This window comes from Lissotriton vulgaris, unplaced genomic scaffold, assembly GCF_964263255.1.
Source record: "Lissotriton vulgaris unplaced genomic scaffold, aLisVul1.2 SCAFFOLD_3169, whole genome shotgun sequence".
Taxonomy (NCBI): Eukaryota; Metazoa; Chordata; class Amphibia; order Caudata; family Salamandridae; genus Lissotriton; species Lissotriton vulgaris.
In genome coordinates, this window is record NW_028245345.1 from 144,598 (window position 1) to 169,794 (window position 25,197).

Here is a 25,197-nt window from a genome sequence, read left to right on the forward strand (position 1 = left end):
AAAGTTCACGAGTAATTGGATGTCCTCCAACTCCTTGAAGATCAACCCAGAGAAGACCGAAGTGTTGCCCATTACCATCTCGGGCAACCCATGGAACGATCACCTCTGGCCTCAGGAGTTGGGTAGGACCCCGACACCAGCTAGGGTGGAGAAAAGCCTGGGCATCCACATTGATGATAACCTATCTATGAAAAACCAAGTGTCGTCGGTGGTGGGCACATGCGTTGGCCTCCTAAGGCAACTCCGGAAAATCTCTCCAATGCTGTCTTTTTCTACTTTAAGGACGTTTGGACTATGGGAACGCCCTCTATGTTGGGCTCCCTCAGCAACAACTCTCGAGACTGCAAATAGTGATGAATGATGCAGCTAGACTGATCTTTGGGAAACCTAGAAGCACGCATGCTTCTCCTCTTTTATGCCAATTACATTGGCTCCCCATTAGGCAGAGGATTTTATTCAAAGGTCTGTGCATCGCACATAAGGCGGTCTATGGTAATGCTCCTAGCTACATTAAAGCCAGACTGGTGCAGTATATCCCTAGAAGGACCCTGCGCTCGTCTGAGGACACCTACCACATGACCACCCTCGGTGGACGTGCTTTTTCAACTACCCTACCGGCAGCTTGGAATAAGTTACTATTAGGTTTACGGAAGGAACCGAATCTACTGCCTTTTAGGGGAATATTAAAAACGGTGCTCTTTCGAGAAGCGTGGGGTTTGATATAATTTGGTTTCCTGTTTTCTATAACGATCAGTTTTAGAGTACAAGCAGTTAGAGACCAATCGGTGATAATGCGCTATACAAATGGAATACATAAATAAATAAATAAATAAATTAAACAATTTGGTAGGGTCCAGTATAATCATAGAACAGTGTTACAATGACCCACCAAGGGAGATGGTCAAAAAAGACTGTAGTGGGAAACCTATTCATCTCTCATTATTGTTACCAGGACAAGAACACAGATTTTGTCCCTGTAAATCATCCTTTTCTGCATGTAGTAAAACACCCTTATGCTGGTTCATGTCGTGGTGTTTATCAGAAATAATGAAAGTGCATATCGAGTAACAATAACAGCTGAATGGCATTAGGTGTAGCTTCTTGTACCTACGTTCTTGATTCTGTTCCTTTCAAGCGAAGCCTAAATAATGTATTTCTTATGCAGATTTCTCACCGTTTGAATATTCCCCAGGCATCAACCTGGATCTGAACTTTTAAGCACTACTCCTGCATGCCGATAGGTGGCAGCATGCAGCTCTATGCTGACTTCATCCTTCCGGAAGTGTAGCGGAACTGCATAAGGCACCACACTTGAACACTGTTCTTTTATGTCTGCACCACCAGACATGGATCAAAAACTGGCTTGTCTGTGCTGCCTGAGGTCGGAACACAACTCCAAGACCTGTAGTAACTGCACCTTAATGAAACCACAAGGCAACTCGGGACTCTGACGTGAAGTTCTGCATCTCCAAGCAAGGGTAGCCTCCACGCAATTACTGGTTTAAGAGAAGGTCCATCAGACTCCCATACAAAGCCGCAACTACAGGGGAGGGCCCAAACCCTCAATACTATTTTGAACAAATTCTGTGAACCATGCGTATGATGCTGCACCTTCAGGATTCCAGTGGCCTGGACATCTACCCAGACACTGGACTTGTTTTGCATTTGGGCCATGCCACAGAAGAGTGTGCCTCCTTTGCAATGGTCATGTGAAGGGAGCTCAAGGTTCTTGACCTCCAGTTACCCACTGTGGCAGTGAAGACTTAGGTCCTCACTGCAGTATCTGGGCAAACAAATACTGAGCCCCTGCTTCTGTTCAATGAACCTCCCACTATAGTAAATTGCCTGTTTTTGCATGATCGCCCTAATTATTTTGGGGCTGATGCTACAGGCTTTTCGCATTGGAACTCTGCTGGCCAGGCTTCAGTGCATGTGCTCTGACCCCTAAAACATTTAGAAGTTGTCCAGGCTCCTAATTGGCATATTTAACTTACATAAATGTCCCTAGTTTGTGGTACAAAGTGTACCAAGTGCCTGTAAGTTAAATGCCCGTAGTGGATCGCAGGACACTTCATGACAACACTAGAGTGGCAGAGCAAAACATGACAGAAGGCTTACTACTGTAGCTTCTGGGTGCTGTTTTAAAACTGTGAATTTGATCTGGCAAAACATCCCTTTTGACCAGCCTAAAACCTCTTTATAAATAATAATAAGTCACCTCTAATTCACCATAACTTAATGCTTAAGGTATGGTGCACAATATATAAAATTAGGTCATGTAGAAGTTTTTTTTTTTTTTTTTTTGAGTTCAAAATATTTTTATTGAAAAAATTTTTTACATATACAAAAACAAACAGTGCTAGATATGTCCTTAGAGTGACAGGGTAAAAAAACTTATTTTCACTGTAACATGTTTAGCTATTACACCAAAAAGCATTGGTATATAATATGTCAATAAAAATAATGTTCTTTCTACTTAGGAAACAGTAACAAAATTAATTCTTGGATTTTTTTAAATGTTTATTATTAGCCCAATATTCATAGGTTGTCGGATATGTACACGTTTGTTTACAGGGCGCACTTTTAAAAAGTCGCCTTTTATCTGCCTAAATCCTGCCGAAGGCCATTTGCATGATGTTCCAGACATCACCCGAGACTGAATAGCCCTTTGATGAGGTGTGAACTTTCTCCCAGACTTGAGACAAAGGCCTTAAGTTTGGGAGATGTTCTGTTCCTCTGGTAGGATGACCATCTGGGCTGTGCCCAGCAACTGAATTAACTCCAAAGATGCTTACCCTGTCACAGGTAGATGTAGCTAACCCCTGGGACCGCCTCCTCCTTTGTGTTTCTAGGTAGCCAGGCACCAATTGCAGCAGGAGATGATCTGCCCTCAGAACCAGTTTTGAGTGACCACAGAGAAGGGATTACTCTAGACCGCACCTCTACAGCACTGCAAAGGTTCTGCCATTTTGGATTTAGGTAGAAAGGGTCACTGTGTCATTGTTTGAAGTAGGGCACACAGTAACCTCTGCAAAAGTGGATTTGGTTACCCCTGGGTACTGTTTCTATATTGGTTAGGGAAGAGCCAGGACCCCCACAGCTAGTGCAGGGAAAAATGTTGCACCCCTGGGCACCCTCTTCAGAGCACTACTGGGCCTATAGAAGACTGAAGAAGACCTGCCCCTGCTGTTGAGACCTGTAAGGAGAATCCTAAAGGCTGGATCTGCTTCCACGTGTACCGAGTACAAATACATGGTCTCCAAGGGTCAGTTGGCTGACCTCCGGTTTAACTATAGGGACACTAAAGTTGCAGGAAGCCCACCTTCCTAGAAGCGCGCAACTGACTTGTTTCTACTGGACCTGCCCTAACCCTATTGTTACATCTGTGGAGTGAGTCCTGACCATTAAGCACTGTTGTTAGGGTGCTGAAACCTTAGACTGGTGTCAGAGTGTACTCCTCCTGCCTAAACCTAAAATCTGGGGACTTAGAAACAAACGTAACTCTTGCCTTAGCGTAGTGTGAACCATTGCTGTGGTTGGCACTTTGCACTTGTTGGTGCTGTTTTTATACAAAACTTCAAAAATCTACATCTCTGGTTCTTCTTATTGGATTTTTGTAATGTTGGAGTCATTTTGTTCATTACATTTTCTTTTTTTATAAAGTGAAGAGCGATTTCTTTGTGTTGTGTTTTCAACGTTTTAACTGTTTTGGTACTCTAAAGCGCTTTACACATTTTCTTAAGTAAAGCCTGTCTACTCTGTACCATGGTTACTAGGGGTTCAGCTCAGGTTTAAGTGACTGAAACTCTTACTGGACCCAACAAGATTAGTGACCATAATATTTGAGGTGGATTCCCATCCACCCAAGCTAATAATCCACTTTCTCACACTCACAGACACCCGTCTAGGTGCTTGGGCAAAATCCTGTTCCGGGCCGCCGTCATCCTGTCCCAGGCGACCAGCACTATTTTGCTCAGCACCCCACACAAGAAAGCTAGTAATGCAGGCCTCAATGAGTAATGTCAACCCCAATGCATTCCCTACCACCTTACCAGACAGGGAAACGAAATGTATTGAGACCTTTGGGAGACCTATGTTTTCCTCCACCAGCTTAACCCTACTCTCCATCAATATGGCTGCCTTATAGGGCATTATACCTATGCTTTTGCATAAATCTTGCCTGGTCGCCATGATGATTTATGTCCTGTCCCCACACAAACAATTCAGGGTTATTGCAATGCCACAAAATGTAACTATCCATTGTGGCTTGGACATCACTGATTGCTTAAGTAAGGCAAGTGGCACAAGTGTGGCTCTCAGGAGGCCGGTCTGCATGAGGTCCACAGGCTTCTCTGAAGAAGTCCATTCAAATTAATGAACATATCTTTCAGAGGCTCTTGCCTTTTTCATGAGAAGGCAGACTTGGCCCTTGAGCGCTTTAAGGCTAGTCGGGCCATGCTGCACTCCTTAGGCCTGTCATGCCTACCATGTCAACCACACTAACAGTTTTGCCCCTTTTGACGCTATGGTAAGGACATCCAGTATAACCAGCAAGTGCAGCCTACCCAACAAACTCTTCAAACTGCTCAACACAGAGGCCGTGCTACTAACAGGTCATGTGGACAATAGGGCTAGAATGTAGCTGAGTCTTCTGCCCCTCCAGCTGCCTCAAAACCTCTTTAGTGTGCGCTTTGAGACACACAGCCATCCCGTTGTAAGCAGTATTGTACATTTTCTGCGTGGGTGCAACTGCAATTACTTCAGACAAGTGGGTCCTAATAGATTATTCAGTGGGATAATACTCTACCATTTCTTGTCAACCTGCTGCACCTTCCATCACCCTCAGAATGGCTGACAAAGGACCATCTGTCCCTCTTGCTACAGGAATTGCAGGCCTTTCTGGCTTAAGGAGCCACAGTGAGGTTAGCAGTATCAAAAGTAGGCTTTGGTCCTGCTACTTTCTGGTGCCCAAGAAAGCCTTCATTCTATTTTTTACCTTCTCCCTTTCAATGTCTTCCTGCTAAAGGACAACTTTGAGATGCTCATCTTGGCCTAGGTCTTGTCTCCCCTCAAACATGGACACTGGATAGAAGAGTTGGACAGCCAGGATGCTTGTTTCCACATCCCTGTCCTGCAGGCCCACAGGCACTATCTCCAGTTCATGAGGGGAAAGGAGCATTTTCAGTTCACTGTGCCTCCTTTTGGCCTCACCAGTGCCCCTCGGGTGTTCTTTAAAGTGATGGCAGTAGTTGCTGCACATCTTCGGAGGTCAAGATTTCAGTCCTCCCCCTCAATGACTGGCTGCTGAAGGCGGGCTCACCCCTGGCAGTCGTCACACACCTCCAGGCTAGGGCAAACCTCCCAGTATCATTGGGGTTCTCTACAAACATGCCGAAGTCCCATCTGGCTCTTTCACAGACACTCCCCTTCATCTGAGCCATTCTGGACATTGTACAGTGTGTGCCTTCGTCCCCGAACGGAGAGTCCAAGACATTCAGGCTATGATCGCAATGTTTTAACCTCTGTCCTGGAATTTCGTCGAGGATGACTGTGAAGCTGCTTGGTCTCCTGCATCTTGTTGATCAAGCATGCCAGGTGGCATAATGGGGCTCGTTAGTGAGATTTGAAGTCCCAGTGAGCACAGCATCAGGGTGACAGCTCCTATTATGTCCACATTTCGTAGGAGACAGCAAAAGACCTGTAGTAGTGGTCGCTGCGCCATAATTGCGTCAGCAGCAGACCTCTCTTCCTACCCAACCCAAAGCTGACAGTGGTGGCCGAAACTTTGCCTATGGGTAAGAGCAGCCTCTTGGGAGAGGTGGAGTTCAGAGGACTTGCTCCACATCAACCCCCAGCATTTGTAGGCCAGCCGCTTGCCGTTGATGGCCTTCCTACCATCCATCAAAGGGAGGCTGGTGCAGGTGCTCACAAACACCACCACTATCCTGTGTTATTGCAACAGAGGTAGAGTGGCCTTGTGCACCCTTTGCCAGAAGGCCTTATGCCTCTGGAATTGGCTGGAAAACCAGGGTATTCTTGTGGTTCACCACTTGGCAGGATCTCTAAACATCAGGGTGGACAAACTCAGGGGAAACATCCTTTACAACGCAATTTTTACCACGCAGTGCCTTTACGACGCAACTTTTACAAGGCAAACCATTACAACGCATTGCGCTGGGGGGGCGCTCTAGGATAGGGAATAAGTTTAATTTACTATCCAACACCTTCCCTAGTGTCCACGGGGACTGGAGTTGGAATAGTAAATTAAACTATTCACTATCCAGCACCCCAAAGTGCTATGCGTTGTAAAGGTTTGCGTTGTAAAAACCGTGTTGAAAAGGCATGCGTGGTAAAAGCATGCGTTGTAATGTCATACATCCCAAACTCAGCTGCCGACGCCTAGAGGAACTTGCGTGGCACTTATATTTAGCGGTAGCACAAGGTATTTTCCACAAATGGGTAATACCTTAGATCGATCTCTTCACCACCGCAAAGATTGTAAAAACTGTGCTTTTGGCTCCCCACAAATGCATCTATTAAAGTGTCCCATTGGTCAAAATACCCTTGAAGTTGAGGCATTCAGTTTTGAAGCTTACAGGGATGTTCTTCCAGATCCTGGGTGCAAGGATGGAGAAGGCCTTTTGCCTTGTTTTTTTTTCTTTCTTGCTCTTCTTTGTCTGCAGTCTGATGGTACCTTACATCGGTGTCCAAAATCCATTCAGGTGGCGAGTTTGTAATCAAGTGAGTCAAGGTGCCGGTCAGGATGGAATTGTAAAGATGAAAGTGGCCTGTGCACACCCAAACATACCATCTCTCTGGTTCACGAACAACAAAAGCCTGTTGCCAGTGCTTCACATGCCTTTTTGCCATTCATCTGGGGAACATTGTCTCTATTATCTATTCCACAATCCTTTGAAGTGAGTTTTCTGAAATCCCAGATGCCTAAATTCTACACATGGAATTTGCAAGGCACTGGACAATAGTGAAGTAGATGCACATGAAATGAGTTTCATACTTAATATACTCGTTTTTAGCAGATGTGCTTTAATGCTTCAGGAGAATATTATAGGAGAACCCGAAAAGTCTTCAACAATGCTGTAAGCTTAGTTAGGCAGTTCTTGGCACAGGTGGACATAGGATGTGTTTCAGGCCCTCGACTTTCCTACTGAAAAACATTGACCTCTGTATATGGCCAGTAGGCCCTGGGCAGGTGTGAGAGGCCTAATCCAGCTGTCTATTATGTGATCAAACCTGAGTATGGTTCTTTTGATATACAATGACTTGTAGCGTTCCTAGTGTGAGACGTACATGAAGTCCCATCTTAATTATGTCCATAAAATGGTATGTGCATACCCACAGAGGTTAGCATGTGTCCAGGAAACATTCTGAAGTTTAATAGTGCCCAAAACATGTACAAAATTGTCAAAGTTGTTTATAGCGAGGTCTGAAAGTGTAAAAGCCTCAACACTAGTATTCGTAGATTCGGGTCGGTTGATTAGGGTACAGCAGTTGTTGGTTAATTGGGTAAGGCAGTTGACGTTGGCTAATTAGGGTACAGCTGTTGATGTCGGTTGATTAGGGTATGGTATTTGGCGTCAGTTAATTAGGGTACAGCAGTTGGCGTCGGTTTATTAAGGTTTGGCAGTTGACAATGGTTGATTAGGGTATGGCAGTTGATGTAGGTTAATTAGGGTACAGCAGTTGAGGGCAGTTGATTTCAGTATGGCAGTTGACATTGGTTAATTAGGGTTCGGCAGTTGACGTTTGCTGATTGGGGTACAGCAGTTGATGTCGGTTGATTTGGGTTCGCCAGTTGACATTGGTTGATTAGGGTACAGCAGTTGGAATATGACTCATTGCAAAGCATACTAATACCACGCATGCCATTACAACGCGTGTATTACTACGTGTTGCAATTACAACAATATGCCATTACATCGCATACTTTTACCACGCATATGTAAAGAAGTGTGGCTCAGGGGTTAGAGGCGGCAGACTCGGAAGCTGAGATCGGCCCTGGACCAGGGTTCAATTCCCCGCCCCGACGGGGTTTGGGCTCAATAATTCCACGGACTCGATAATTCTCACTCCGGTGCCTACTCGACTCACGGGTTCACACTCTGCGACTCTGGGCAGTAGCTTGCTTAATCTCCACAACGGCCCCTCGTGGCGGGATGCCTGGCTTTCACCTTGTGGATACCCTGCCGGGGTATCTCACAGGGGAATACCAGGACGGGTTCCCTAAGCAAGCGCATAGATGCTTGCGATGTGGGCGATTTGCGCTATATAAATACATTTACATTTATTTACATATGCTTTTACCACGTATACCATTACAATGCTAAGGCATGCGTGGTAAAGCTATACTCATGGTAAAAGTATGCAATGTAAGTGACACTCCCCTCCTGCCTTAAACCCTAATTTAGTACCCCTGCACGACCCTCCCTAACCTCCAGTACTCTCTCTACATTAAGACTACCCTGCACGACACCCTGACACTACCCTAGACCCAACAAAACCACCCTGCACTAAACACACACCATGGCAATACCCTAATCCGTAAACCACTACCTCCAGCACAACTCTCCCCCGACCCCCAGTAAGCTCCATACACTTAAATACTACCCTGCATGACCCCCCAACACTACCATAAACCCTAAAACACTACCCTGCACTACACACACACCACAGCACTACCCTTAACCCTAAAACACTACCCCCCACTCCCCCAGGTCAATCCCCTTTACCTCGCACTCCTCATGGTTCCTCTCCCTGGTTCCTGTTCAGCTTCATGCCGGCTGAGGGGCGGTGCACGATGCATTTCGTTGTGAGGAAACGGAAGAGCCTCAGTTTCTCCACAACGATGTAGATCGCCATTACATTGCATGCATTGTAAAAGCACATGTGAAAGTTGAAGAAATTGATGTACATAGACAGCATTCATTCCCCTTCTTCTCCCACTCCTCTCCCTGTGAGCGCCATGACTACTGTAAATTATTGACCGTATCACCCTGCCAGTAAGAGCCCGTACCCATATGCATATGTACGACTATTCCAGGCACCATGGCCTTTCACCCATTGGAATCCCCGGCTTCTCTCCTGCGCGTATCTTAAACCCTCTCTCATGCATAGACCATGAAACCCTCTCCCTCTGCGCGACCCTACTGTGAAAGGCAACTCTCCTACTTGACTCGCACAAAACCCCCCCCCCCATTCCTTCTTGAAGAGGCATCCTTCGCCTTAGCTGACGTAGCCCTCCCCAGCTGCACCTGACTGCCCCCGCTCTCTCTCGTACGGGTCATAAGACCTCTCTCTCTCTTGGCGACTCTGACTCTGCGCGCACCCTGACCCCCCCCCCTTCTCCTCACATGGGCAAGTCATAAACCTTCTTCTTCTGCAAGGCCCTGTCCTTGAGAGTCACGGCCGCGCCTGACCAACACCTCCTTTCCTTCTATGAATACCCCTCTGTTGACGAGCCTTCCCTCCGCGCTCGATTGTCCACGCAGCATGAATACCACTCCTTTGATGACCCCTTCCCCCGAGTCCGGCTGACCACACGTGTCCGGGGCCATCGCCTAAGCCAGGAGATACCATTTACTGCCCTTATTGTATGAAGTCACTCCTCTTCAAAGGACCCACTATTGATCCTAGCCACCCCACCCCCTGGGCTATGATCAGGCGTACACATCCTAAACAGTTGACGGAACACTCAGCTGCGTGATTGCCCTCCCCTCTTATCAGCAGGTCAAGGGTCCCTATTGTGAACACATGTGGGGTAGGATTGACACGAGGATTATAGGGTTATCTTTCCTTCGTTTCACAATGCTGTGACTGTAATGCCAAATGTTTTGTAAGGTATAAAAGCAAGAGTCTCAGCTCACTTGTTAGAGCACCTCCCGAAAGACACTGTGTTTCGTGTCCGAAATGACTGGCTCTCCTCATGAGAATTAAACTCTGTTCTTGATTCCTGCTTCCAGCGCCCGTCTCTTTATTTGGTAACTATTCAACATGGGAACTAAGAGGCGGTTTGCGCCAGCGGCCTGGGCATCGATAGTAATATGGGCTCATCTTCCACAATTGGCGTCCCAACGCGGGGTCCATCAGTGACATAAGGTTCGGTAAGAGAGATCCAGACGAAGAAGTGAACATCTAAATGATCGGGGTATGCCTGCCTTGAGAGGGCCCTCGCCCGGCTGCCGATCGAAAGAACTTCACCAATTCTGAACGGACCTCCCTTGAGTGACCTATTGTCCTGACTGGAATCCCACAGGAATGCTACATGGAGTAAGAGAACGATCGGGCGCTGGAGGAGGGAGATGAAGAACTGTCCGTATGGTCCGGTCCGGGTAAGATTAAGTAGGGTGTTTTTACGCCTGATTGGTAGGGTGGTTCTATCCACCTGATTGATTGATTGTTTGTATTGAAATCGGTATTTGTATACTGATATTGTTGGTATTGGTTCATTTAGCTTTGAATGCTACTTGACATATTGGTTCTCTTTTGAGAACGAGACATTCTCTGTTTGCAAACAGCGGCGAATAGGAACGTCGTCCCTCTTTGCAGATAGAGAAGGGTAGGTAATGCAGACTTTTGTCCCCGTTGTAATCCGTCATGCCTACTTTTCTCCCCACTGGATTGTTTGAAATCGATTAATAATCGATTGTTGCTCTTTGAGATCTTCCCTGTCTACAAACTGAGACGAGTAGAAATATTCTGTCTTCCTTTCTGGATAGCGAAGGGCAGGTAATGCAGACGTTTGTCCCCGTTGTAATCCGTCATGCCTGTTTTTCTCCCCACTGATTGGTTGGTTGCCTGGACATTGTTGTTCCAGGAATTGTTTCGTTTGAGGTATTTTCTGCCTGCAAACAACGTGGAGTAGAAATATTCTATCTAGTCTTTGCAAGCAGTAAAGGGTAGGTTATGCCCCTTTGTGAATTCGTCAGTCCTACCCACTCCCCACTGTTTGGGGGGTAGCTCGCATGGTCCGCCCAGGAGACTACCCTTATGGAGGACATATGCTCCCCGCTCATGGGCCATTTAATGGAAGTAGACCATCTGGTCCGTCCAGGAGGCTACCCTAGTAAGTGGAAGTACATCGCTCGGTCTGTCCAGGATGATACCCTAATGAAGGAATATATGTTCCCCTTTTGATCGATAATCTCGTTCCACCCCGGACCATTTATTGGAGGGAACTCGTCTGGTCCGACCAGAAGTACCCCCTAGTGAAAAGGACACATAAAAATATGAAGTGATCACCGTTCCCTACTAACAGAAAGCTTTAGCTCGAAACACGCTAAGGAAGAAAAATAAAAATAAAAAGAAATCAGGCTAAGTCAGTAACCCCCTGATGAGCTTTTGACTTCACTAAAAATAAGAAACATTAGAAATAGTTCGTAATAAGAAATGTAAAATGGTGAAAAGTTTGACAACAAAAATAGCCACGAGGTAGCTAGGCTTCACTGCCTATTCCTGCTCCCAACATGTCTGCCTCACTGCCTGCCACGCCCAAAATAACGGTCACGTGAAATAGAAACAATTCAATAGGTACCTACCCCCATTCCGGAAGCTCCCGAAGTGCAACAGGTCCGCGGTTACGCCCATCCGGAAGGCGAGGCCTCGAGGCACGAGGGGCTCGCCTGGCCACGGTCAGTAGGAGATGATGTTGGGCAGGCGGTCTAGAGAATGGCCAGGACCTCTCCATCTCTTCTCTTCTGCTGCCCTGCAGGCCACGGGGGGAGGGAGCTGTCTTGCCTCAGCCGCCGACCACTCCCCACCCCCTCTCTTGCCTGATCTGGCCATCAACGAGGACCGGAGCCAAGGCGAGGTCGGACAACCCTGGAAGTTGCAGGTGGTCTCGTCACATGCCCTCGCCTGGACAGTTCCAGGTAGTCCCGCCACATGTCAAGAGAAAAGGGGGGGATGTCTTGCCGCAGCCACCGACCCCCCCCCCATCTTCAATGGCTGGCACGGCCAATCTCGAAGCGACGGAGCCGAGGAACGGCGCGGGGTCGCTGGAAGGGGGAGGCGGCGCGAACGAGCCTCCCCCACCTCCCTCCAGGTGGAGGCTTCCAGCGACACCCCAATGCTCTTACTTAAAGAGGGTCAACATCAAAAAGCGGTCTTCTGCCCTGGACGGGCACACGCCCCATGTCTGTTCTTCTCCTCAACCTTGAAGATTCTATAAGAGCCGGGGGGCACCCCGATCCCTCCGCATGGGCGCCCCCGTCCCCCTCACTGGGAACCGCGACATCGACGCACTCCTGCCAGCGCCAGCTTCAGTTTGGAAATGGCTAAGGTGCAGCCACGGCACAGACTTGTTCAGTTCCGGAGGAACACCGGAATGACCCGGTAGGAAAATTGTTGCCGCCCTCCCCACTCTTTGACTGTCGTTAGACTGTTACCACATGATTCAAAACTTTTTGAACTTCCAACGGAAGGCTCCGGTCCAACCACGAATCATTGGAGACATTCTGACTGTGCTGGAACTCGCCTGACCCCACCCAAAAATGGCGCCGACACAAAATGAGACGTTTTGAATAAACTTTGTTGCACCCTGATTGCGCAGCTTTTTGTCCCGAGATATATATGCAGTTTTTGGATAATGAAAGTAGATATGAAGGTTATTGAGTATGTGCTTGGACAATGAACTGACTTAGGGTGGGTACTGATTATAATTTGGAAAATGAATTGGTGTAATTTAGGTAACGAATGAACTTGGATAATGAATTTATGAATTTATTAAAGATGAATTACTGACATGCATCATGCTTGCTCTGTAGGGAAGTTTAATGCGATTTTATTGCACTGCTGCACTTTATGCAATGAACTGCCACCAATTTCGTTCTTCTTATGTACAGTTTCAATCTGCTTTGTAGCCGGCCCACCGAGTTGCAGGCCTGTATTTGTACATCAACACTTTTTATTAAAAGTATTTTGAAAAAGAAAGCATGGTTGTAGCAGTTGCATTAATGAGTTTTGGATGTCTTACTACTGTGAGCGAAGAATAAGTATGATGAAAGATGTAGATCAAAAGGGATCAGATATTTAGCAGCTACATTGTGTGTCACAGGCGGCCAGAAAAGCGTTTTGGACACCCTTAAAACGACACCACGGAAATGCCACCTGACCGTCACCTTTGCACCCGACGAAGAGGGTTGCGACCAAGTAACTCATGTAGATACGCAGATCGTCAATGATTATCTATCTGACATTACTGGTCCCTCTGGGCTTAAACGCCGAGATGGTAAAGAAAGGCGGCACGTGGAGATAGGTCGAGTAAGTGGTAGGTAAAAGCATTTTCGGACTACTGCATGCTGATGTACTTTGAATGCTGTCCCCCACCCCTTCTTCTTCCTCCCTTCTGCAGGTCACGTCAGAACGTCGGCTGAAGTGTGGGAGAGCGACGGTCGAACCACCGACGAAAAGGGAAAGAGGGAATAAGTGTATAGTCCTCATAACGATAAGTTTTAAAAAAGACGTAGACTTAAACATGACTGTTCCTCCTTAGAACATAGCGACTGAGAGGATGGACTGACATAGAAACTGGACAGGTACTGAATGACGAAAAATTGACTAGAAATGACGTGTTAAATAATGTAACTGGACGTTTGACTAGGTAGGGAAAGGACAGAGAAAAATATACGGGTAAGGGTTGCCACGGCACCACCCGTCTAGGAAGTTAGAAATGTTGCTGATGTTCAAAATGCACTGCCCCCCCTTTCTCACACTCTTATAGATATAGCCAAGCTGCCCGACTGTTCTCCCGATCAATACTTGCCGTTGCCTCAGACTGGAGAACTTCCCACCAAAGGAAGGGACTGAAAATGGTTTAAGATCCAACCATGGGTAACTAGCACGACCAGGTTAATTTCTGATCGACCAACCGAGGTGTGAGTATTGGCAATTGGGAACGCTCGCAGACATGACAAGCGAGAAGAAAAAGGAGGGAAGGGTAGAAAGAGCTAAGCACGTAGATAAATAGGATAGTAAAGATACGTAGGACATATAAAACAGACCTTGTTGGCTAACAATTGTTTCCTGTCTTGTCATGAATGTCTTATATATGTGTAATACATGTGCCGTCTTCCCTGTCTGAGTCTGTGTGTGTGTAATGTACGGATTTATGTCTTCCCTCTGTCCGTATCTGCGTGTTACCTGACCTTTGCTGTTCTGTGTTGTGAGCGCACTAAATGACCTATTCACGTACACGTCTCTCTCCCCCTCTATCTCTCTCTACATGTCATACGTGTACCGAATGGCTCGTTTAGATTGCGGACGACTCTCGCTCTCTATGAGAGTCTCCCTATTTTCTCTCCTTCTTTTTGGTAAAATTGTGCCCCACCGGCACCAGTCTGATTTGATACATATTGAACGCGAAGGCGTTCAGCGAAATTGACCGAAACTAAAATGATTGAATCTCGCCATATTACTGCCTCTCCTTTCTGCAAAATGAATGAACTTGAATTGGCTGAGAAGGAAAGGACAGGTAAGACGACTAAAGTCCCCCAAATCTGGCCAGTTATATAGGGGAACTGTATGTCAATGGCGCCTTGTGTCTGTTCTTCAGAGACGAACGCCAACGTCTGGATTGACCCCCAATGCCCAGATTGCCCCACCCCCTTTTGCACCCAAGCGCGAGCGCCCGAAGCATCCCCGCCCCATTTTTTGATAGACCCCAGTTGCTGTCCCGAATATAAACATGATGACCATGAGTAACTGTTGACCCTCGAGAAAACCTTGTTTTGCCTGACTCTCGATAATGGCACCCCCGCCCTGTTTGAAAAGGTTAGCCAGTCCTGAAGGGAAATGCTCCGTAATGTTGAATATGATGTAATGCACAATTGATGGGAATATTATTTATCCTCACTTGAGTTATAAATAGGACGATGAATAAACCTGCCATGAACTCAGTAGGAATGCTGACACATGCACTGCTTGGTAACGGATCTCTGACTGTGACCAATGAGCGTATCCCAAATGCGTAGAATTGAGGGAGGAATTCACATGCGTAGATATCTTCTTTTGCCATTTCTCTAAAACCTTGTCTTGTACCTATTCAAAGATTCACGATCACCGAAGGAGATGGGTCAGATGTGATGTACAGCCCGACTGCGGATCTTGGGACACGTGTGACCTCGACCAAAGGTGGAGCCGCAGAGCAACAGGATACGGGACGAGACCGCAATTTCAACGTGGAAAATGAAAAATGATGGGCCGCCTTGAAGCCCTCCGTCTGCTGACCCACGTGTGCCTGGAGTCTCCGTCCCCCTTCTTTGGGCCCGATTGATGGGCCTGCCTGCTTGTTATCCTTTGCTCCCTTGGTCCCTTTTGTGTGTCCCAGGAACTCTGACCCAACTCCGCTCTCTCTCCTATCGACTATTTGAACCACACTCACCCTCTTTTCCACGTGACTTTTTGCCAAAGGAAAGAACGGCATTCCAGTGGGAATAGGGTGTTGCCACGGAAAATGTAGGTGCCGAGCATAAGGCGCCGCCAAACGGATTGCTTAGGGAACAGGACTGTGGTCTAACAGCAGAGGACTGACCGCACCCTGCAACGCGTAAGGATAGAACCGAGCTGGACCTATAGCTCCACCGCCGGTGCTCAACAGCGCCAACGAAAGTACACGGACTAGAGCCTACCAGTGATGGCTCACTGATAAAAAGACACTGTGACGAAGAGATCTTGCATATTGAACTGAATTCCGCTCTCAACTACCTGGTTAAAACTGTTCATTGGTCACATTTTTAAGTTAGAAAAGATTTATGCTATGTAGTGTGTTTAATTGTGAGGAACATAACGAAAATGCAATTTCCTATGTGCTGCATTCTGCCCATCACCTCGACTGTCTATGATTGTACGCCAACTGTTAGTATCGACAAAATGCTAATTCATCGACGATGCCTGACTACCTGTAAACCCATCAATTGCAAAAATGACTGCTGTTATGTAAAAAGGGGCGACTGTGAAAGTTGAAGAAATTGATGTACATAGACAGCATTCATTCCCCTTCTTCTCCCACTCCTCTCCCTGTGAGCGCCATGACTACTGTAAATTATTGACCGTATCACCCTGCCAGTAAGAGCCCGTACCCATATGCATATGTACGACTATTCCAGGCACCATGGCCTTTCACCCATTGGAATCCCCGGCTTCTCTCCTGCGCGTATCTTAAACCCTCTCTCATGCATAGACCATGAAACCCTCTCCCTCTGCGCGACCCTACTGTGAAAGGCAACTCTCCTACTTGACTCGCACAAAACCCCCCCCCCATTCCTTCTTGAAGAGGCATCCTTCGCCTTAGCTGACGTAGCCCTCCCCAGCTGCACCTGACTGCCCCCGCTCTCTCTCGTACGGGTCATAAGACCTCTCTCTCTCTGTGCGACTCTGACTCTGCGCGCACCCTGACCCCCCCCCCCTTCTCCTCACATGGGCAAGTCATAAACCTTCTTCTTCTGCAAGGCCCTGTCCTTGAGAGTCACGGCCGCGCCTGACCAACACCTCCTTTCCTTCTATGAATACCCCTCTGTTGACGAGCCTTCCCTCCGCGCTCGATTGTCCACGCAGCATGAATACCACTCCTTTGATGACCCCTTCCCCCGAGTCCGGCTGACCACACGTGTCCGGGGCCATCGCCTAAGCCAGGAGATACCATTTACTGCCCTTATTGTATGAAGTCACTCCTCTTCAAAGGACCCACTATTGATCCTAGCCACCCCACCCCCTGGGCTATGATCAGGCGTACACATCCTAAACAGTTGACGGAACACTCAGCTGCGTGATTGCCCTCCCCTCTTATCAGCAGGTCAAGGGTCCCTATTGTGAACACATGTGGGGTAGGATTGACACGAGGATTATAGGGTTATCTTTCCTTCGTTTCACAATGCTGTGACTGTAATGCCAAATGTTTTGTAAGGTATAAAAGCAAGAGTCTCAGCTCACTTGTTAGAGCACCTCCCGAAAGACACTGTGTTTCGTGTCCGAAATGACTGGCTCTCCTCATGAGAATTAAACTCTGTTCTTGATTCCTGCTTCCAGCGCCCGTCTCTTTATTTAGTAACTATTCAACATGGGAACTAAGAGGCGGTTTGCGCCAGCGGCCTGGGCATCGATAGTAATATGGGCTCATCTTCCACACACATGCGATGTAATAAGATGCGTAGTAATGGCTATGCGTTGTTACATTGCATGCATTGTCACGTTTGCGATGTAATGGTATGCAGTGAAACAGCCGGGATGTAATGGCTGTTTACCCAGCAGTTGACGTCGTTTAATTAGGGTTCGGCAATACTCTGCCATAATACTGAAGTTTAAATAAAGACCTGCACTTCTATTGACCCCATAGCATGGACTTGCAAAATATTGTCAAGATAAGCAGGTGTGGAATCACTAGTAAATATATATTTCCCAGTGCATAGCTTCCTTTGATGATAAGTGAAAGTCAACCTCGTTGAGTCGATAAATGTGCGGGCCTATGTTGTGATATACACCCAGGTACAACATATTTAGAACACAGTTGTCATTGCGAGTTTTTTGATAAATCCGTACTTAGGCACAACTACCTGAATCCAGATGTGGACCTGAAGTCATTTACTCTGGGAAAATTGGGCAATAATACAGAAAATGTGTATTAGAACTGGATCCACGTGTTGTTCCCCATCCCAGCCTGGGCAACTCATAGTGGAGGGGTGTTAGAACTGGCTATTTCTGGTAGGCTAAGGCTGACGCCAAAGCCAGGCAGAAACCACCATTCTAGTCAGGGCAAGGAAGTCACACGCCAAGATAACCTCTGCTCACCCCCTTGGTAGCTTGGCTCAAGCAGTAAGGCTAAACTCGGAGGCAATGTGTAAAGCATTTGCGCCAGCGCACAACAGCAACAACATACTAGGCACACCACAAAAGAGACTCCACACAAGGTTATTATAAAAATAACTTTTGTATTGTAAAAACACATCAGATAAAATCACACATATACATTGTGCCAACTGGCACGGGCAATATTCACAGGGATTATGTACACCAGACAGGGCCACAAGGGCCACTGTCATATTCAGATATAGCACTTCTAGATAAAATGTAGAATATAAAATAATAATCAAAGATAACAACCAGTAACCACTGGTAACAGGAACCAGGACCTTACTAGGACCACCTGTACTAAGAAAGAAGAACCACCTAAGTATCACACAGCATTTAGGGGTCTAAGAAAGAATACATTACTCATGATGCAATAAACCTACATTCAGAGGAGTAGAAAAGACAACCACCTAAGAATAACCACATTTAGGGGTACACCAGAACACATTACCCATGATGCAGGAACCACATTCAGAGGAGTAATAAAGAAGAACACATGATGCCATAAAATACATTCAGAGGTGTTAAGAATAGAGCACATGATGCAATAAAATACATTCAGGGGTGCAGCGCAAGAAGGCACATGATGACTAACCATTCAGAGGTGCAGCGCATGGAAAGGAAGACACATGATGCAGTAACACATTCAGAGGTGCATAATAAATCAATAGCGCAAACACTCACATTAGCAATAACTATTAAAAAGCATAGAAATCACATTGCGCCAACACTACATAAGCCACTACCCGTGGCAGTCCCTAGGCCAACTGGCCTTGTGGGGCAAGGATGCCCTGGGTCCAATGTCAGGGCGCGCTGCCATGCAGCGCCAGTCCAAAGTACAAAAAGCCTAAACGTGGCAGGTGCCCACAAAGTGCTGGGCACCTGGGCATCGCAATAAAATAAACTGCGACAGGGTCCTCACTGACCCTTGGGCGCAAACTGCGCCATGCTGGAGCCACACAGGCTCTGGGACACATATAGGCCCCTGGGGCCCTCTGGCTCTTCAACGAAATACCCCCTCTGAGCCTAGCAGGCTCTTAGAACATCTGTGGGGTCGTTGGAGCCCCCTTTGGGGCTCGACGTCATGGAAATGGCCCCCGAGCCTCTCTGGGCTCATACACGTTGGGGCGACCCACTGCCAACCGGGGCGGCCCTTGAAGCCCTCATGGCTTCATACAAACGCGAGCTCGCGCTATTGGGGGAGGGGGGGCGAGCACCGACCATGTGCCCCGACGCCCCGTCTAGAGGCTGCCCTCGTTGGAGCCCCTCACAGGGGACTCGACACGAACAAATGCCCTCACGAGCCCCGCAGGCTCGTGAATCAAGATAGGCGGGTTGAGCCTCTCTGGGCTCCAAAACAATAGGAGGGGTCCCCCTCGGGGGACTGGGCAGCCGCGGAAGCTCCACGGCCTCTGAGCACCCAGGCGCTCGCACTCGAGGGGGGGGGGGGGCGGGCACCGGACATATGCCCCGACGCCCCTGCTGCCAAAACAGTACCGGCCCCACTCACCGGCTCAGCGCGCCGTCTTCTCTCTCTCGGTGGGGCTCCCTCAGCACACGGGAGCCCCAGCAGCGGGCCACGCTTCACCCGGTCCCCCATCTCGGGACCGGGACTTCGGAAAGCGGAGCTCTCGTGGCTCCAGGCTCATTCTTCGGCCTGACTCCCTCATGGCGGCCTCAGCAGACACCCGGGAGCCAGCCAATGGCAGTGGGGCTCCCGGGACAAGCCTCCGATGACGCTGACGCCTCAGCCAATCGCTGCGCGGCTCTGCCCATGACGCGGCGGGGCTGGGGCCAATCCCAGCGCGGCGTCACTGAGGTCTCGTCGCTCTCCGCCAATGGGAGCGCGGATGCTTCGGTTTATCTCGGCAATCCCCGGCCAAGGGCTCTGATGAATGTAGGCCCCGGGCAGCGGCAGAGAAAAGCGGAATAAGGCAATTAAAGCGCTCTCAAGCGCTGCAGGCAATTCCCAGCGCTCCCCAGCGCTGAAGGTACCGAAAAAGCGCCCTCAGTACTAAAAGGGGAAAATAAAGCGCTCTCAGCGCACTCAGCAGCAAAGTCCTCCAGGCACTTCCAGGCTAGAATAAGCCTTGGCAAAAGCAAGCAAAAAGTCCCCAGTAGTCTGCAGCAGGGGACCACCGGCAAAGGGTCCCCCAGGGAAAGTCCATCAGGTGTCCAGGAGCTGGGCAGGGCCCAGGGATTCCCCTGAGCCCCAGCAGCAGCATGCCCCTGGCAGATTCAAGTCAGAAACAAGAACATTTTGGAAGGGGACACAGCCCCTTCTTATACACAGAAAAGCCTTTGAAGTCCTTTGAAGTCCTTTGAAGCAGGCAGTGTGAGAACCAGCTAGACTGGTTTAGAGGGAAGTCCCCTTCAGTATCAGGGACAGAGGTGTCAGTCGCCCAGCGGGAGGTGGAGCCAGCTTTGTAGTTACACAGGAACAGCCCTTCACTATCAGATGCTAATCTCCTCCCACTTCCTTGGCAGCAGATGCAGCAGAAGCCCCTGTCATCCTCACCCCAGACAGTCAATCCACAAGCAGGCCCAGACACTCTGGGCCAGGCTCACCAGCCAATCACACGCTAGCACCAACTTACACAAATATGCCAACTTCCAAAAGTAGTACTTCTAGACTAGACACAGTCATGCCGCATACATCATTTTGCAGCATTCATTCTCACGCGTTCGCTCATACCAAACTCGCCCCTGCACTCCCCACGCATCAGGAACTACCATGGGCATACATATTCCCCATTCATTCCTATGGGAGGGCAGGTCACTCACCATTCATTCACAGAGAGCTCAAGCACTTTACACTGTACCACAGTGAAAAAGTGCGCAGAGGCCTAAAATCACCAACACCAGGTTCCATAAACAGGCTAGGAAAACGCAAAAAGTCTAGGGGTGAACCTGCCCAACGGGCCGTGTCCAACAAGGGGTAAAAATAATTTACTGGGGGGGTGGACTCAGAATGGGCCTCTGTTTCATGGGGAATTTTGGGGCTATATGAGATTATGCCTGAGATTTTGATAAAGGGGCAACTTCTGCCTACTTTCCAAAGTAAATCCAGAAATAAAGTTTAAAGTTGATTCAATGGATATACGTCTAGAGGTGACAAAATATAGTATAAGCTATTTCCCTTTACCCTTGGGTATGGAAAGCTGATATAGAAATTAAGGTCAAGATGATCTAACCAGGGGGAGGAGCCAAGATGGCGATTGGAATGGAAGTGTAGGCTCCCGGCTCCGTAAGCCTCCGAGCCCCGCGAGGAAATCCTGCACAAGATCCTGGTATTGCACGGCAGCGGGGTGACGGTGAATGCGCGCAGACATCGCTCGCGCGATCCCGACGTCTCTACCAGCCTTATAGACGGAGATATCCGCGACTACGATTGATGGCCTCAAACGACCCTGAGCCGGGTCCTTGACTGCGAAACATGGCCGGGTGTTGACTCATTGATAGCGGCCAGCTGGACTTGGGCGGAACCGGTCCACCGGGACGCAGCAACTGTGGAAGGGAATTTACTGGAGGAGCCTCGATTGTCACACGAGGCGGCTGGAGTGCATCCTCGAGGTGGGGGGTTAAGTGGAAATATTGCTTCATTGTGGAGCGCTGAAGGTGAGCCTGTCGGCTCTGCTTTCGATCCCGCCCGGTTTTCGCGGGCCGCTCCCGAATTTGCTACCAGCGCTGAGTCGGAGAGACGATGGCTATTACCGGTGATTGCTCCTCAGGCGTGTACTTTGAAAGCCCCCGTGATTCAAACTGTAGTCTGCCTGAGCCAGACTCGTCCCTGCCTTACCTTCATACTCCCCACAAGGTGGACACTCCTGATGGCTGCTTGAATGAGAAGGAGTACGTTACCCTGCCTATTGAAGTGCTGCGTTAGGGTGAGTGCGAGTCACCGAGTGGTGCTGTGATGTGGGAAATACAGCCTACGCTGTCTCGCAGTGCCATTCTTGCTGCTCTGGGTGACTTACAGTCTGCTTGGAGGGACGGCTCCCGAGCGCTGGGTGGTAAGCTTGACGATATTGCGCTTACACTGGGGCGATTGCGGTCGGATGGCCCCCAGGTGCGCGAGGACTTGCCCCCACCTGTCTTCGAGGAGGGTACTGTGGTTACACATGGATGTGGAGGGGAACGGGTGATCCCGGACTGCGTCGGTACCTGTGGAAGGATGACCGCATGCCTCTATTGTACTGCAGGATGCCTTTCTCGGCAATGGATGGTGACCTCATCCACTGTGGCGCCGCTGATTACACGGACACTAGATCAGCTACTGTTGCCTCCTATGACTGCTTTTTCTTTCCTCGCCCCTGTGCTTCTGCCATGGAATGCGTGTTATGGGACGGAACTGGGGGTGATGGTCTTCAGTGCAGGAGACTCTGTCGGTGGTCGGCGACGTCCATTTTGTATTTGCAAGTTGCTTTTCTACCTTGCGAGGACATTTTGTTTTCACGTGTCAGCTGAGATGGGATCCTCTCGGCGGGCATGCCATGGGGGCTTTACAAGAACGGGCCAGGGCTAAGTGATTCTCTTTAATGTTTGATATCTATGTGGCTGGCGGGGAGGCGGGTTGGCGTGTTCTTATGATATACCTAGTTGCGCAGTACGTGATAATTCACCCCCATTTCTTATTGCATTAAGTGATTGCTGATGTCGACTGTTGCTTTTGGGGTGGAGAATAAATTTGTGGAAGGGGAGACTGGGAGCCTGTTTAGATGGCCCTCCTCCGGTTTTATATAACTTTTTTATTTTTCTTTTCTCTTTTCTGTATCTAAATTTCGGGTTCTCGTTTTTTGGGCGACAGGCACACTGCTGGGGGTGGGGGGGTAGGCCGTAGCCTCTGCATGAGTGCAGGGTGGGGGGTTGGGGGGTGGGGATTTTTGTTTTGTCCTTTCTTAGTTTCTATGGGCCTTTATTTTTTCTCTTCTCTTAGTTCTTTTATCTCTTTTCTTCCTTCTTAAGCGTCAGTATGGAGGCTAGGTGTAGCGTTGCTTATCGTATCTGTCGTTGGTGTTACCGCTAACATTAGTTAGGGTGTTCCACGTTTGTGAGGTGGGTAATGACCGGTATGAACTGTGAATATATGCTTCTTTATCCTGATAAGCGTATTTTTGTGCCGCTCTTCCGATTGTGACTCTTCGCTTTGTTGACATCCTGCTGTGTTCATTGCCCACTATGTGCTTTCGGTGGATTGAATGGCGTCTGATCCTTCTTCTTTTATAATTGAAAAATTAACCTAATTTCATCCTGTACTCGGTGGTCGCTTTTCACTTACGTGGTATTTGGAATGTTTGCTGGTTTTCATCTTCAGGGACTGCTGAGCTGTTTTATGGTTACTGTATGTGCTTCAAACTGATTTCGAGGCCGGCCAGATTGGTTGTAGGCCCGTACCTGTATGCTACTATTGCACAATAAAGGTTTCCAAAAAAAAAGATGATCTAACCATTTGATGAAAGGTAGGTCAGAGCATGAATCTGCACACTGATAGCAAGCCATAAGTCTAAAATAGGATCCTTCTCCTTCATGGCAAAGTCAATAACTTGTTGTTCTTGGATGATTAAAACATGACTTATGAAGGCTTTTTATTTATTTTAAAGGCCCTTGCCCTAAAAAGACTACGACCTTGAGCATAAAAGATGACGGGGACCCCCGACACACCCATGCCTGTTACAGCCCCAGAGTCAACTATGGTAAGTGAGGGGGAAGGAAGGTTAAAGGGTAGGCTAAGAGAAACAGAGATTGGATTTTGAGGACAATTGGAGCCAAATTTATCAGAGTTGAGTCACCATTGCACCACGCAATGGCGTTCAAAGTGACGCAACTCTTAAGTCTGATTTATCAAGCCACGCAAGGCCACCTTGTGTGGCCCTGTGTGACTTCATAAATCTCGAGTCGCTGCATTGCGTTACTCTGCCCCAGGGAGGCGATCCCTGGATGGAGCGTAGGTGTTCCTATGCATTCACCCATGGATTTTGCTGCATTCCCAGATTTACATTGTTAGTAGACCTGGGAATGGGTCCGAATGCATTCAGCAGCACACATGGAAGAAGGGAATGTCCTCAGAGGATTGTTTTTGTGCAGGAAGGCGCTCCTTCCTGCACACAAACAATCCTGCTTATAATGCATGCATTGGCGGTAGTCAGCACATTGTGCGCCAGCACAGGGAAATAAATATATGATGCTAAATGCAGCACATTCCTGCCCTTTTCCTATAGCTCAGTGCAGCAAGGTGGCTTGCTGCGCTATGTGACTGGTTTTTAAATGTGGCCTTTAGACTGGAGCCTCTGGAGTCCCTGTAATATGAATGACTGAGTGAGGGTCTGTCAAAGCCAACTTTAGGGTCCTTATGAGCCTGAGGGGCTCAGGCCCTTACACAGAGGATTTCAGCAGACTGGAAGACACTATAAAGGAGATTAAACAACCTTTGCTTGTCTGGAATGTGTATACATAACATATTGACTCCAAGCAGTGCTTAGTTTGTAAAATCAAGAGTGCTGGTGCCCGAGGTTCTGCGTAAAAGCCTGACTAGGATCTTAGTCCTATATCCACCTAATGCCTCTTTTCTCCACTATCAGAAACAGCTGCACCTTTATCTTATCCTTGCAGCTTCCTGCTTTCTCCCTTTGTGACGGTTTTCCCCATATTTCTCATCCTCTGTTTCTATTCTTTTGGTGGTTTTCCCTGTGTTGCGCTCAGTAAATGTCTGAGGTGGAAAAGTAAGTGCTGGTCCCTAAAATAGGTGCCAGTGTCCCCAACAGCAACCACTGGCTCAAATTAAGCACTGGTTACATGTATGACCCTGGGGTATGTTGGCTTGATCCAGGAAGTGCTTGTTAGCTCCCAGGACAAATGCTCTTTCAGAGACCTGACGAGGCGGACTCTCTGTACCTCTGCCAGTCTTCCAGAGGCACCATCCTGTCATGGCACCTCCCGGTTTTCTGGCAATGTTGAAATAAATGAATTGTAAGTGACCAAGTCCCAAAGCCTTCCATCTTTACTAACCCCAAAAATCTCCTTTTCAGGATACAAAGTCAAGTTGGTGGAGTTTGCAGACCTGAACGGTTTTATGGTTTACAAGGCACAGATCCTCGAAGTCTTACAACGCTGTATGTATCAAACTGCATAATGCCTGCTGAAATTCCAAGGACTGTGGGGGGAAGGTGAAGCTGGGGGGCTTGGATCTAAAGTAAAAACAAAGTTGTATAGTTTGGGGCTGATGGGAATGCAGATTTGTAGAGTTTGTGTTTGAAGCTGGAGCATGGGGGAGTTCCTGCTTCCTCTGGATATGAATGTACCTATTCATATCATGATGCTCTCTGCAAGGTATTAATATCTTCA

The 25,197-nt window shown here is 48.1% G+C and overlaps 1 protein-coding gene across 1 annotated transcript in view; it reads left to right on the forward strand.

Moving 5' to 3' along the window:
* Positions 1-25,197, forward strand: part of LOC147666472 (complement C4-like) — a 188,568-nt gene that overhangs the window by 116,144 nt on the left and 47,227 nt on the right. Inside the window, exons 7-8 of the mRNA XM_086949063.1 lie at positions 23,457-23,549; positions 24,882-24,965. Coding sequence (XP_086805189.1) covers positions 23,457-23,549; positions 24,882-24,965 — 177 coding nt within the window. The remainder of the gene's footprint in view (positions 1-23,456; positions 23,550-24,881; positions 24,966-25,197) is intronic.